The sequence below is a fragment of the Rhopalosiphum padi genome, chromosome 1 (genome assembly GCF_020882245.1).
Source record: "Rhopalosiphum padi isolate XX-2018 chromosome 1, ASM2088224v1, whole genome shotgun sequence".
In the NCBI taxonomy this organism is placed as follows: Eukaryota; Metazoa; Arthropoda; class Insecta; order Hemiptera; family Aphididae; genus Rhopalosiphum; species Rhopalosiphum padi.
The window spans coordinates 81,619,301-81,635,170 of NC_083597.1; the positions used below are offsets into that span (position 1 = coordinate 81,619,301).

The 15,870-nt window shown below is 26.4% G+C and overlaps 1 protein-coding gene across 5 annotated transcripts; it reads left to right on the plus strand.

Moving 5' to 3' along the window:
* The first annotated feature begins 2,323 nt into the window (after positions 1-2,323).
* On the plus strand, positions 2,324-14,684 carry LOC132920555 (glycogen debranching enzyme). Of its 5 annotated transcripts, none has more exons than XR_009660737.1 (21): positions 2,324-2,767; positions 4,900-5,003; positions 5,070-5,301; positions 5,384-5,567; positions 6,034-6,168; positions 6,236-6,454; positions 7,151-7,389; positions 7,474-7,686; positions 7,752-7,934; positions 8,252-8,381; positions 8,478-8,601; positions 8,698-8,963; positions 9,288-9,610; positions 9,673-10,617; positions 10,680-10,896; positions 11,131-11,494; positions 11,562-11,779; positions 11,839-12,024; positions 12,101-12,319; positions 14,116-14,265; positions 14,341-14,684. XR_009660737.1 is itself a non-coding variant. In XM_060983037.1 (21 exons), the coding sequence occupies exons 1-20, from the start codon at positions 2,742-2,744 to the stop codon at positions 14,200-14,202; spliced, it is 4,614 nt and encodes a 1,537-aa protein (XP_060839020.1). In that variant the 5' UTR covers positions 2,324-2,741; the 3' UTR covers positions 14,203-14,218; positions 14,341-14,684. The 5 variants fall into 5 exon arrangements, 4 of the variants coding, with proteins under 4 accessions (XP_060839020.1, XP_060839048.1, XP_060839041.1 ...); XM_060983037.1 differs by having other exon boundaries at positions 14,116-14,218; XM_060983058.1 differs by lacking the exon at positions 2,324-2,767 and adding an exon at positions 3,906-3,926 and having other exon boundaries at positions 14,116-14,218.
* Positions 14,685-15,870: the final 1,186 nt, after the last annotated feature.

Below are 15,870 nucleotides of genomic sequence, written 5' to 3' on the forward strand. Positions count from 1 at the left end.
AAATAATAATTTAAATTTTCATCGTGATTATAATAAATAGTCACTTAGTTTCGACAAATTAATTGCTCAATATTAAGCTTAAAAATCAAGCAATTCATTTTAAGTCCATGATTACAATCAGTCAAAACATAGTTTAATGTTCATTAATTATATATTATTTACACATTGTACACTTATTATATAATATCTATAATATCTGTAATCTGTTCTTGAAACAAATTCTTTGCCATCGCAAATTTAGCAAAACTATAAATTAGTGTATGACTATGATACTCGTTATATATGTAACGTAACGGCTTACCTACTATTTTTCGAGTGAGAACTTCCATCAAACATTAGGTTTATAATGATACATATATATATTACATGAATACCTTCTTTAACTTAACCTGATGGCTGTTACTTAAGTTAATGTTTATAGCTACAATATATTTAAAAAGTTTGAAAACCTATTATTTTCCTAATGAAAATCTTTAAATTTTGGTTTTGAATATTAAGAAAAATCGTCTACAACGTGCAATTATTAATATGCTAAACGCTAAAGGACCCCTATTACAATTGTTATATTATATAATAATATGCAGTGTATTTTTTATCACCATAAATAAATAATAATATTTACTAAATTGTTTAATAATTTATAACTATAGGTCAATAAATTAGAATAATCCGTAAACCTGTTTAATTATAAAATAATTTATATATTATAAAGTATAAAATTATTACTTACTATTATAAATTATAATTAAAATACAGTCAAGGTGTTATCGTCTTTGCGATAACGACTGTGACAAAGGTTTATTGATAAATACTCTGTGGAGACGGTTTGGGGCTATTTAACAGATCATCTTAGTGGTGGGACAGAAAAGAAAGTTATCCCCCCCCCTAAACAAACACTGCTTTATTTACAAAATAAAATGTATACATTTTTTTCATATTTAAAAATCTTATAACATTAACAGATTTTATATTGCCTCTGTCGTACTTACACGCCGTGAAGCCAATATATTATATAGTATGTATGCTTGTAAGTTGTATGCAAATGCAATGTGAATTGTATCGAGGATAGGTATATTGTAGTAAGACTTGTACAATCGTCAATCTGCTAACAAGTAACAACCGTAATAGTCCGTAGTCTATAAGGTATTTTAATGGCCCATCAATATTCATTTGGCATTCCTATATTATTGTATATTTGTTTATAGTTCATGGACCGTGAAGTGTAGTAAGCTCGCATCTCACATGACAATAATCGGTATGTGATGAGCGGGGCTCGCAAATGTATGCTCTAAAAATGCTTGAACATGTATTTAAATATACTGCCAAAAATGCTAGCAAAAACCACGTATGAAAAAAAACTTAATATCTTTAATTTCAATCTTATTTTGATAAAAACATTTTTTTTAATGTAGGTACAAGTAAAACATTAAAAATTCTTCATTCTTCAACATTTTTAAAATATAAGAAAATAAAAAAAAGGGGTAAGGAAAAGTTAGTAACCATAAAAATAGAAAATGCTGTAAAATAGAAATTCAGTGTACGCCAATGACCAAACACCAGTACACCTCTTCATTGATCACCTAGGCGGCTAGGCACCTATATAGGCAGGTTATGTGTTAAATTTAATAATAAATTATTGTACATGTAAGCAAACAAAAAATGATTCTTAGCATGTTCTTAGCGAAGACAATCTGTGAAGTATATTTTAAAGTTGTCATTTCTTAAATAATGTAACATTGTATAGATGTGATATAAATTACTTAATTTGCCGAATTTCAAAATAGCTGATTTACAAATAACCATGATCACTTTAGCCTTTGTTCGATTGATATATTGAGATTTTAGGTAAAAAATTAGTATATATTTTATTTTGATTAATTAATAATAACAAAAAAGTTATAATATGAATTATTCAATTATAAAATATCTATTTTAATAAATAATAAATTATTTATTTTAGTAATAACGTGTTGCCAACTATTAGACTTCTAATCGGTAGAGATAAACAGTATATAAATAGTAAATATCTAAATTATAACTTGAATTCCCGCTTCTCGGGCTTTTGCGGTTGGTCGAAGCCCGAAGGTATATATTATATTATAATTAAATATTATTAATTATTATTTTATACGAATTATTATCTGCGGGCTGTATTACAATTATTATTACATACATACGTGTGTAAATACCCCTGGCAAGTCTGACCGTTTGAAATTCACGATGATATTGTAATGTTAATAATATTATCTATTTTATTATTAAAAATATAATACATATTCTTGTAAATTACTATTGTTATTTTGTAATTAATAATATTATTATCGATCATCCACTGCGCAGCTTAGTCGATCTCGTTCGGTTCGCTCCCTTTGTCCGATGACTTACTGCGTTTCGCAAAGGTACCTTCCTACCTGCTACAACGGCGACATAAACCGTAAACGTAAATCATTTACTCGTTATTATAGAAGTGGTTCACACGGTCACGTCGTGTTCGACAGTATCGTCTCGACTTTCGTCTCTTCAATATAACAACATAATATTATTATTCCCACGTATTATTCATAATCTTCTTCGATTTAATTTTGTTTCATTTAAAATTTTCTTTCATTATCTACGACCCAATATTATCCACATTCCACACGATATCGGATCTGCTCGTCAAATATATGGATTTTCTCAAATCCTTCGGATCGTTGGAGATTTTTTTCGTTTAAAAACCAAACAGAAAATCACAACTAATCATGGGAGGCCAATCCACCAAAATCCAGTGAGTTTCTTTTGATGCTTATATTTCTTACATATTTATTTCGTATAGATACTTAGTGTAGTAGTAATTATTATTTATTATTCTATAATAAATTGGATATACGATCAATAATCAAGTGTATTCCTATTTAGGAATTTGATTTGCGATCGTTAAATCGTTTAAAAAACCATCTTGTATAACAGTGGTATAGTATATTTAAATTAAAAACCATTTAATCACCTACTATTTTTGTTAAATTGTAGTTTATAAGAAGTATTTATGTTTGCTTCAAAATCGTCGGATTCAAATTTTAAATTCAACATTATTTTCTAAGATCGATTAATTGATTTCAATTTATGGCATACATTTTGATATTTTTCCTATAATCTTTTTCGTCGGATCCAGTCCAAGACCTTAATTCAGAATTCAGATGAAAACTGGCCATTTACGGTACCTCATCATGACTCCAAAAATCTATATAGTAAAACTTATTATCCAACCTTGCCCATTCATCGAGTATCGTCTCAAATCGATCACATTTACTAGCATATTTTAAAAGACCTATTAATTTAATTAAACGTGTAGTGTGTTGCACCGAATGCACTGTTGCGCGCTTGATTAAGTTTATTTTCGTCGTTTTCGGCAAAATGTGACTATTTAACCGCTGATTATTTCCCATTTATTTTCACACGCAGTTACATGAAACCTGATTGCTAGACGGACTTTGGTACTTTACTAACTTTACTGCTTTAGTACGGGCGACACGTACAGGCTACAGAACAGTCGTTATTCGCCGTTATCATCAGCAGCGCACATTATGAGGTTTATAAATAGTATTTCTAGGTCAAACAATATTGTACGTGTTGTTTTCGTTTAAAGGTTATCAAGTGCAGTCAGTACTCAGTGCAGCACTAAAAATCATAAAGTTTATGATGAATGATAATGATGATTAATAATTCGTGTTTTCCTGAATAATAATAATAATAATAATAAAATATACATTGACGCACTTAAGATTTAAATCGTTTTTATGTTTTATTTCACTGTGTTCGATTATTCTTTAACTGATATATTAATTACAATTAGTTTTTAATTTATTGTTTATCTGAAAACCTGTCTTTAAAAAAAAATGCTTATACTATTTACCTACGTCCTACGAATAAAATGTAATAACTAATAGGTTTGTTTTTTTGACGTGTTTTTATTTTGAGTAGTTTAGAAGTAGGTGTTTTAACAAATCATTATGTACTTATAAATTGTGTATTTCTTTGGTATTTTTATCTTTACCCAGTTATGATAGTTGACCTTATGACCTTATTTATTTGTCGTCAAAACTGAAATAGGTATATATTATAATATACTGGTATCAAGCAAATACAATCATGCAAATTTTATGATGTATCGGTATAGATAATAGTATTATTAATATAATTAATTATTATTGGTGGAAAACCTTTAACAATAGTTATATAATACCACTGGTTAATTAGTATTTATAATCAATGATTATACTGACGGATCTGACTGAACAACTGACTTAATTTCAAGTGGTGCACATGTGTGCGTTAAGCATTTCAATATTGTTCAGTTGCTGTATTTTACTCGCTGTTACTACTACTGCTGTTTTTTATTCGAATAATACTTGCTAACTTTTAACTATTTACCCATTTTTTCTTGTGTATTAATAAACTTCAAATATTTTATTTGGTATGCTTTTATATTATGTATGAAATAATTAATTTCCTTTCAATTTTTTAATTTTTTAATTTATATTATTTTATTTAATAACATAATTAAATATTTATTTGTATGAAATAATCCATTTTCATTCAAGTTTTTAATTTATATTATTTGATATTAGAAATTAGAATACTAATGACTTGTATTTTAATTGTATGAACAATGCTATGCTCAGCAAATATTCATTAGTTATAATATGTAAAGGTCAATTAGATAAGATTAAAGATTATATTTAAAATTAGTGTATTTAGATATTAAAAATAGTTTATATAATTTATCATTTCCAATGGCAAAACCATGTTTATTCTACTTTTGTTTATAGCCCTTTTTATAATTATTGCTATTTTTGTGATGTTAATCATTCCTTTTATTTATAACTTGACCATAATACTATTTACTAAAATATTTTCCAGGAATAAAGTGATGGATGTTAAGCCACCTAGTAACCATAAAATGCGTATTGTCACATTGGAAGATGGTCATTTTCAAGATGAAACATTATATAAACTGAAAAAAGGTATTAGATTTGTATTTTTAGAATAATATTTTGAATCTTTTTTTATGTTATTATTTTATATTGTAGGTTGGTATTTAGAATTTCGGCTGGGTCCATCACTTTTTGGACGTGACATTACTATTTATACTAACATACCAGCGGAAGGATTAGCGTTTGATAGAAAAACTTATCGTCGCCTTGATTGGATTAGAGAGTGGTCGAGTGATGATATTACTATTGATGATTCTTCATTATCTTGTCTTATCCAAATGAACAATGCTGGTTCTTTTCATTATTACTATGAACACAATGGACAAAAGTAAATGTGTATTAATTTTTACTGTAGAAGTTGTGAGATTAACATTCATTTATTTATTAACTTTTTTTTACCTATTTTTAAGGAAAGGATGTGGTTACATTAATGTTGACCCAAATTTGGTTGCTGGAAACAAAGATATACCATTAGAATCACTACAAACTGTATCTGTTTTAACAAAATGTTTAGGACCATTTTCTTCGTGGAAATCTAAGTTACAAGTTGCAAAAGAGTCTGGATACAACATGGTGCATTTTACACCTATTCAAGTATGATTTAAACAATTTTGTATATATTTTCCATCATATAATGCTAATTTTTTTGTAAATAATTCAAGTTAAATTTAAAGATACTCATTGTTTCAAGTAAACCTAACCTGTTTTATTAAATAGTTTTATAAGTTTTATACAGGCTTTATTCTGTATCCAAGAACCAATAAAACCATGTTCCTCAAACCTGTTTCAGTAGGCTTCCACTTATTAAAAAGTTCTATATTATAAATGTTAAATTTCTAAATTTTATATTTTTTATCTTACTATATTAATAATAATATTTTTGTTGAAGTTAATATTAGATTCTAAGCAGAGCAATGATTGTGTTTTTCAATGATGTGGATGTTTTTTTGTGTGTATACAATCAGTAGTCAAAAACATTAAACATTAAAATTAATTTATATAAATCTTTAATCTTGTTTATTGTAATATTTTTAAATGTCATTAAAATTGTTGGTTTTAGGAACTTGGAGGTTCAAAGTCATCTTATAGTTTGAGAAATCAATTGGAGTTAAATCCATCTTTCAATGATACTAATAATCAAGTTACGTTTAATGATGTTAAGTCTTTGACTGATGAAATGAAAACAGAATGGAATGTAATAATTTAAATTCATTAAATTATTAAATTGAACATATATTAATTTTAATTTTAATGTTTTTTAGGTATTAAGTATTTGTGACATAGTGCTGAATCATACAGCCAATGATAGTCCATGGCTATTGAAACATCCTGAATCTGCTTATAACTTGGTTAATTGTCCATATTTAAAACCAGCTTATTTGTTAGATTACACTCTTTATCACTTTACTGTCGAAGTTTCTAAAGGTATATGGGAATTTTTTGGAGTTCCTTCAATTGTTAATAGTGAAGATCATCTCGCAGTAAGTTTTTTAAACTTAACTATTGATAATAATATTTTGGTTTTTTATTTTTACTTATATTTATAAATTTAAGTCATATTTGTTAACCCAGCGTTAGTCGCGCTAGTTTACATTACGTCGTTAGTCGCACAACGGTCTTTTCGACCGCGTTATAATTTTCAAGAATATAATTATAAAAAAATGTTTCATACATTTTTAATAATTTTATTAAAACAAATCAATTTTCATACAAGTTTAAAAACTTATAATTTTATTTATAAAAAAAAAAATTAAATTGAAAGTTATTTCCTTTTACAGTTATATATAAAATGGGTTCCTAATTTAAAAAAAAGTAATGTACTAGTTTTTATGATATCTCACTCTTATCTTAGTTTAATCAATATATAAGGAAGTAAATGTACTTAGGATATTATTATTATATTATTTTTAATAACATTTTTAAAAGGTATACTGAGTATCAATGATTGAAATATAAAATTTAAGATTTTATTAAAGATATAAAAAAAGACTAACAACGGGTTAATGTTAACTATAATATTCAGTAATATTCTATAATTTTGATAAATTTTTTGTTTAAATAGTTAAAACAGTTAAATAAATTTTTTAATTGTTTTTTTTTTTAATTTTTAAAGATCACTAAATCATTGATAAATTAAAAATTATACCTTTAATTCTTAACTCTATATAATTTTACAGTCCATACGGCATGCGTTATTAACAAATGTATTACCAAAAGTAAAAATCCATGAGCTGTTTCAATTAAATATTGACAAAATTGTAGCAGAGTTTCAAGAAAAAGTACGTGCTGGTCTCCCTCCAGTAGCTAAAAATCCAGAATCTGATGAAGAATTAACATTAATACCGGATCCAGAATTTGGCCGATTAACCGCTACAATTGATATGAATAAAGCATTGAAACTATACAATATATATAGGTATACTGAATATTACATGAATAATTATATAAAATGTATTTTATTTATTATCCTTAACAATATTGTTCAATAAAATTATTTTAGAAGCAACTGTTTTGATGAAGATACTAGGCTACGTCGTTGCAGTTTAGAATTAAAATTAAAATTGGAAACTTTAAACAATATAGTCTTTAATGAAGTTCAAGAACATTTAATAGCTGCTGTTGATAATAGTATTGCTGGTATAAGATATTTTAGAGTTCAACCAGATGGTCCTAGATTAACCAAAGTTTCTGTTACTAATCCTCTAGTACCAAGGTAAAAAATTTTTGTTCTCATGTAAGTACATGATGTGTAAAGTACAAAATATATTTTATTTACAGGTATTTTACAGACTATGAAGGTGAAACTGCTGAAGATGTATTGCATTCTTTAAATGGACAATTTGTAATGGCACACAATGGATGGGTTATGGGTGGTGACCCACTTAAAAATTTTGCTGGACCAGACTCTAATATTTATTTCCGTAGAGAATTAATTGCCTGGGGAGATAGTGTTAAATTAAGGTATGTTTTTGTATATTTAATCTTAGTTGGCAAATAGGTAAACAATTTTGTTTCGATGTTATCTATTAGCCTAATAAACTTTTTAAAAAATATTTTGTTATTGAATATAATCAAAACAAATTTAAAGTTTTATATATTCCCAGTTTTATTGCAGTCTTTAAACATGTTATACATATTATAATTTAATTATTAATTTGAAATTATAATATTATTATGACATAAAAAAGTATTTGATTATTTTTAGTGTAAAAAATGCTGCAATATTTTTATCTAATCATATTATTTTTCTCATCCATAATATTAATTGTTGCTTTTAGATATGGAAGTGAACCTAAAGATTGTCCATTTTTATGGAATCATATGCAGTGTTATGTGGAACAAACAGCTAAAATATTTGATGGTGTCAGATTAGATAATTGCCACTCAACTCCATTGCATGTTGCTGAAGTAAATTGAGCATATTAATCTATTTAAATATACTATGCATATAATATAAAGAAAATAAAAATAAATATTACAATTTATGATAATTTGTTTTATTAGTATTTGCTTGATGCCGCTCGAAAAGTTAAACCAGATTTATATGTTGTAGCAGAGTTGTTTACAAATTCAGATTCTACTGACAATATATTTGTTAATAGACTTGGAATTACATCACTTATTCGTGGTAAGATTATATGCATTTTTTAAAACAAAATTAGAATAAAAAAATTGTTTACATCCTTTTCTATATTAATTATACTTTTAATAATGTAATGTTTAGAAGCAATGTCTGCATGGGATTCACATGAACTTGGGCGCTTAGTTCACCGCTATGGTGGTGAACCGGTTGGTGGATTTTTTAAACCACTAGAACAACCAGTATGTCCTACTGTTGCTCATGCTCTTTTCATGGATCAAACTCATGATAATCCATCTCCGATCCAAAAACATTCAGTTTATAATTTGTTGCCTAGTGCAGCTTTAGTATCTATGGCATGCTGTGCTAGTGGAAGCAATATGGGTTATGATCAACTAGTTCCACATCATGTATGTTTTTGCAAAAATTGAAAAAAAATTTTAAATAAATTACTTTTTGCTATACTTATCCAAAAAAAAATATCAAGTCTTATAAATGTTATTAAAATTATGATTATAATTTATCAATAAGATTGGAATGGTAACATAATTATATTATTTATTAGTTTCTATGTTTAGGTATTTTAAATATTTTAATGTTAAATTATATTTTCAAATATTAATTTCATCCTTGTTACTGTTGCCATAGTAAATATAATGGTTAGAATATAAAAATGTATTCAGCCAAAAACATATATATTATATTAAATTACAATATATTTTAATTATTTCTAGATACATGTTGTTGAAGAAGAAAGACAATATATGCAATGGTCAGCTAATGAAATTAATATTACTACAGGGATAGTAGCAGGGAAAAAAGCATTAAATGCACTTCACTATGATCTGGGAAAAGGTGGTTTTGATCAAGTTTATGTAGATCAAATTGATAATGATATTGTCTGTGTGACACGTCATAATAGCAAAACACATGAGAGTGTTGTACTTATGTCATATACTTCTTTTTCAAACCCATCTAACCAAAACGGTTTGGGAAAAGGGATTACTGTAACTGGAAAAGTTGATAATATACTAATTGAAACTTCATTGCAACATATGTAAGAATATATTTTTTTTATTTAAATATGATTAAACAATTTTTCTTATGTATTTTTTTTAGGATATTGGACAATACTAAAGAATTTGAAAAAGATGATAATAAGATCAATGGTCTAGATGATTATGTATTGAGCTTAAGACAAAATGTTATTCCTCAAGAATGTTTGATGTTAGAAATAATACCTTCAGTTGATAAAGTTTCTGTTAGATTAAATTTTACTGAAAAATTTAAACCTGGTTGTGTCGTAGCAGTTGCTATTGCCCCAGTGGAGAAAACAAAAATAGCTGTTGAACAGTTATTATCTGATATTGATTTGGTACAAGCAGTGAGTCGTTTATCTCTATCCGACATGAATTATATTTTGTTCAGATGTCCTGAAGAAGATGAAGGAAATGTTTATGATGTACCAGGATTTGGTAAATTGGTGTATTGTGGAATCCAAGGGTTTATGTCAGTTTTAGACTTGGTGGCTTCAAATAATGATTTAGGTCATCCACTATGTGAAAATCTCCGAAATGGATTTTGGATTCTAGATTACATATGTGGACGTTTAAAACGTAAAGAATTTGAAAACTGCCCATTGTATCAATTTGGAGACTTTTTAGAAAGATATTTACAGCCTATTAGGAACTTGCCATCATATTTAGTGCCCTGTTATTTTGAATTTTCTTTGAGAAAAGTATACTATGCTGTGTTGGACCGAACATGGTCAATGATGCCTGGAGATATAAAAAATGGTTCTACATTTTGTAAATATTTAGCTCTTGCTTCAATTCAATTTGCTGGAGTTGTTAAATCTAGTCCTCTTCCAAGTCTTTCGCCAAACCTTTTAGCACCTTTACTCAAAATACAAATAGCACCTGATGGATTATATCGTCCAGAGTGTATAACACTTGCAGCTGGATTACCACATTTTTCTAGTGGTTACATGAGAAATTGGGGCAGAGATACTTTCATTTCGTTGAAAGGATTGTTGCTGATTACTGGCCGTTATGAAGAAGCCAAGTATAACATTATTGATTTTGTATTATTAAATATTTTAATTAAAAATGCATGTTTATTTTTAGGTACATTATCTTAGGATTTGGCAGTTGTTTAAGACATGGCCTTATTCCAAATCTATTAGATGGAGGTAATAACCCACGTTATAATTGTCGTGATGCTGTTTGGTGGTGGTTGTATGTAATTCAGCAGTATGTTATAATGGTACCTGGAGGTATAAGTATTTTGGATGATCCAGTAAACAGAATTTTTCCAAATGATGATTCTGAACCCACATCATTTGTAAGTTTTGGATTTAAATAAGTTTTACATGCTATACTCTGTCCAGCGAGAGAACACGCTGCAACTGACTAAAATCAGTATTTTCTGCTCATTCCCCAATGATACCCAGTCATAAGTAAACCAGTTTTGATAGCATGGCGATATGGGGGGGGGGGTTGCGTAGAATCAGCGCGTTCTCTCGCTGGACAGACTATATGTATCGTATACATATTTATATTTTAATTGTATTTTTAGGAACAACCGTTACATGAAGTAATTCAAGAAGTTATGTTAAAACATTTCCAAGGGTTATGTTTTCGTGAACGTAATGCTGGAACTTCTATTGATGCCCACATGAAAAGTACAGGCTTTGATAATCAAATTGGAGTACAACCTCTAACTGGCTTTGTGTTTGGTGGTAATGAGTGGAATTGTGGTACTTGGATGGATAAAATGGGCTCTTCAGATAAAGCTGGTAACCGAGGACGACCTGCAACTCCTCGTGATGGATCAGCTATAGAGTTGATTGCATTGTCAAAGTCAACGGTAGCATGGTTAGCTACATTGAAAAAAGCTCAGCAGTTTAAGTATTCAGGAGTTACCCGTACAAATAAGGATGGTATATTACAAAAAAATATAAATTGAATGAAATGTGCACTTGATAATATGTTTTTGTTTAATTTTAGGATCAGTAACTACATGGACATATAAAGAATGGAACGAAAAAATTCAAAAAAATTTTGAAACATACTTCTGGATACCTGAGGAGAAATATAATCAAAAGCAATTTGAACCTCATCCAGAACTTATTAACCGAAGATGTATTTATAAGGATACAGTTGGCGCAACAAATAAATGGGGAGACTACCAACTACGATGCAATTATGTTGTAGCAATGGCAGTGGTAAGTTGAAGTACTATTTGTTGTAATTCAATGTATTAAATATTTTGATTGTATATTAGGCACCAGAGTTGTTTAACCCAGATCATGCAAGAAAAGCTTTAAAAGTAGTAACAGATGTGCTCCTAGGGCCACTTGGTATGAAAACTTTAGATCCATCTGATTGGGCGTACAATGGCTTTTACGATAATGATAACAATACTACTGATTTAAATGTAGCCAATGGTTTCAATTATCACCAAGGACCAGTAAGATCATTGAATTTATTGAATTTATTTATATTTAAGAAATACAATTAATATTGTAAATCATACTTATTTTTAGGAGTGGTTGTGGCCTGTTGGTTTCTTTTTAAAAGCAAAGTTAATATTTTCTACAAATAAACGAGAAGCTATATCTGAAATTCAAGGTATATTATCTAAACATTTTGAACATATAAAAACATCAGTTTGGAGAGGCTTACCTGAATTAACGAATAAAGATGGAGCTTTTTGTGCTGGATCATGCCCAACTCAAGCATGGAGTGTTGCTACAATTCTTGAGGTAAGAAGTTAATAAACTACCTATTAAGTACTTACTAAAAAACAGAATCACAATGTAGGGCTCAGATTTGAATAATCTATAAAATGTAATTATAATATAAAAAATATAAAGATGCATTTAAACAAATTTTTATTTTGTGTTTTTGATAGTGCAATATAAATAAATAATATTTGATTTGTATTCAATTGTCAATAGTTCTATCATTTAATCTAAAAAAGAAATTTAAAAACATTAGTTTAGTTGAATTGGTGGATAATCCGTTATAACTTTGGCACCTCTAATGTCAAAAGAGTGTCAACCCAAAATAGGTGATAGTTGACAAATTCTTGTAAATTGAAAACCATTTTTTATCAACCAAGTGGATTGGATTTTATTTATAAAATGTTATGTCTTCTGTATATCATTTATATTATTATTTTCTTCTTTATTTGTATTAACAAATTTGTAATATTATTAAATAATAATAATTGTTAAGACTTCACAATAAAATTTTGCAGCTTCCATCTTATAGTAAGGGGTTAAGTATAAGGCAAATTGTTGTGGTAGTCATTTACCTAGTAAATAGAAATGAGAAACCTAAAAAAATAAAAAATAAAAAAATGGTAAAAACTGACCTATAACTTCAAAATTCATAGTAACTCAAAAATTTGTTATTAAATTAGTATGTATTTAAAACAAATTTATAATGAAATTAATCATGTCAGCAATTCAAAAAAACAGATACAAGTGTATAGAAATCTGAGCCCTAATTATAATTAGTTTTGTATGCTTTGGGTATATAGCTTATATTGTTGAACTAATTAATTATTTTTACTTATAATAAGCATTAATTTATCTATTAGCTTGAAAATTAATTTCATTTTAATAATAGTTATACAATTGACTATAAATACATTAATCTTGGACTATTTATTTATTTAAATGTTATATGTCTATAATAATAGTAACATTTTTCAAATATATTTTTGCAATAAAATAATATCATAATTCATAACATTCATAACATAAAGTGAAAATAGATTCATTTAAATTTTATCATTTAGTAATTGTGTTGTAATATAAAAGTAAGTAATTATTTTTAGACATATAACAAAATAAAATGTCATCATCAATTTAACACGTTTTTTTTAATACGGATAAATTAGTTGGTTGTATAGTATTACATTTTGAAATAATTTATTTTATTTAAATTTTGTGTAAGTTGCATATTTTGATTTATCCTGTTGTCATATACATTTGGCATGCTTGAATTCATGCTTGAATGCTAAATTTAATGTTAGGGTTCTGTATTTGTTTATTTTTATTTTTTTGGGATTTAATAAATGCTTTATTCATTAATATTTTAAGATTTATTTAAAAAGAACAAAAAATATCAATTATATTATGTATTTTAATAATATTGGTGTTAAAAATAATAATAATAACCATTTAAGTGAAATTCTTTATTACATTTTTCCTATACTCAAAATCTTAAAAAGTGCTATTCATACTTCTTTATTTTTAACTTTAATATAAATAATAAATATTAAGCTATGCGAGTAAAATTGATCTTAGTGACAACTTCAATAATATTTATATTATGGAAACACATTTACATTTAATAATAAATTACATTGTTTCATGTGTTTAATTCATAATTTTTAAAGTTCATAAACTATTTAATTCATTATTTTATTCTAATCATTTAAATCAAGAGTTCAAGATCTCAGATTTATAAGTGAAAGTTTTAAGACTGGTTCAATGATTATATAGTTTTATAAATGATACATACAATTTTATACTATGTTTTTTTATAGCTGTTTAATGAAAAACAAACTATTCAAGTGCGTCCTGAGCGTACTTATGGATCAGCAGTATTGTCATTGATCACCAAAATATTTTAACCCCATATACTAATAAGTAATATACTTGCATTCATCTAACATAAGCAACTAAGCACTAATTTTGTAATGTCACTTCACTATCATAATTAATAATTAAGATATTTATTATTAAATATTATAATTGTTTTTGTTTTTCAGACTTTAATGGCTATAACAAACTCAAATCAAATCTAAATTAAATTTGTAAATATATTATTTATTGATTATTATTATTATTTATATTAAATGCTATTACTTAAATGAAAATCATTGTGGAAGTTAAAAATGTATAACTCAATTAGACTGATAGGAATTTTTTTACCAAATTAATGTTACAAAAATTTGCTGTTCGTTTTATAGAACAGATCAAATATATTTTTATGTATACCATTGTTGAATTATTGTGAAATTTCAATTTTTTATTATTGTATAACATTGAGTATTTGATAAAGAAACTAATACAAACAATCTAATATTTAATTTGAATACACACTATCTAAATAGTCTTTCTTTTTTTTTTTAATCAATTATTTTCATTTTTAGTTGGCTATAACCAGTTTTTATGAGTGTTAATACATTATTATTTAGTACTATAGATAATTAATTTCACTTGAGTATAAAAAGTTTAAACTATTAACATGTAAACTTGCTATAACTTCACAGATATATAAAATATAAATAATTTATATTTTATATACCTGTGTATAGTTATTACTTAATTAAGTATTTTATTATTATTAAAATAATTAAAAATAATAATAAAATATTTCTTGGTGAAATGTGTAATCTATATACTATGTATCGTCATAAAAATGATAATTATTAATATTATACTTTCATTTAAAATAGTTATATCTTTACGTTGATGTGTTTTATAAAGTAAAGACTATATTTTCTTATTTTAATTACTATAGTAATAAAGGTATATTATGTGATTTTAGTTTTATACAAAAAAAAAAAATTTTAACTTTATGATAACCTACATAGTAATTTTAATTTTAATCTTGTTTTGTCATTTTTAATTTTTAATTTATGTTTTATAGTCAAATATTATACATAATTTATTTCTTATTTAATTTTATAAACATTTATTTCATATGAAAATAATATACTACGGTGTTGTTTTACACTGGCAAAAAAGTAATCATTGTAACTCAATCTAATTAATCCAAATGTGATTTGAAACAATTTGATATAATATAATTTTGGGTATTCCGTACTCGTGTAGTATGCTGCTACTTACTTAAACTTTATATATTTAAGTGATAATACAGAATTAAATAGAATTAGGAACAACCATTTACTCATATCAATAGTGAATTATATATAATTGATGGATATAGGTAATTATCACGAAACATTTGATCATAAAAAATTTTTGTTGTTCTTAAAGCTATTAAAACAAAAATTGTTTTTTACATTCTGAGATGACTAAAAACATAATATGTCTTGACAATGATGATCATCAGAAAAACATTAAGGAAGTCTTAGTTAAATAAATTGTAATAAGTAATTGAATACACTGTCGTTGGTAGATGACATTGTTCTGTAATTTTATGGTAGGTAGCAATGTAGCATACTACACAAGTACAGGGTTGGACTAGTTCTATAGCACGGTCCAGTAAAATAATTTTGAATGGGCTCAGTGAAACATCATAAGTAGGTATCTAATCTAATGTTTGTTATCTG

Excerpts from the sequence above, each read along its gene's own strand:
- LOC132920555 (XM_060983037.1), top strand. The coding sequence starts at position 2,742 with ATGGGAGGCCAATCCACCAAAATCCA. Across the intron at positions 2,768-4,899 it reads GGCCAATCCACCAAAATCCA|GAATAAAGTGATGGATGTTA; the intron begins GTGAGTTTCTTT and ends AATATTTTCCAG. Across the intron at positions 6,169-6,235 it reads AAATGAAAACAGAATGGAAT|GTATTAAGTATTTGTGACAT; the intron begins GTAATAATTTAA and ends AATGTTTTTTAG.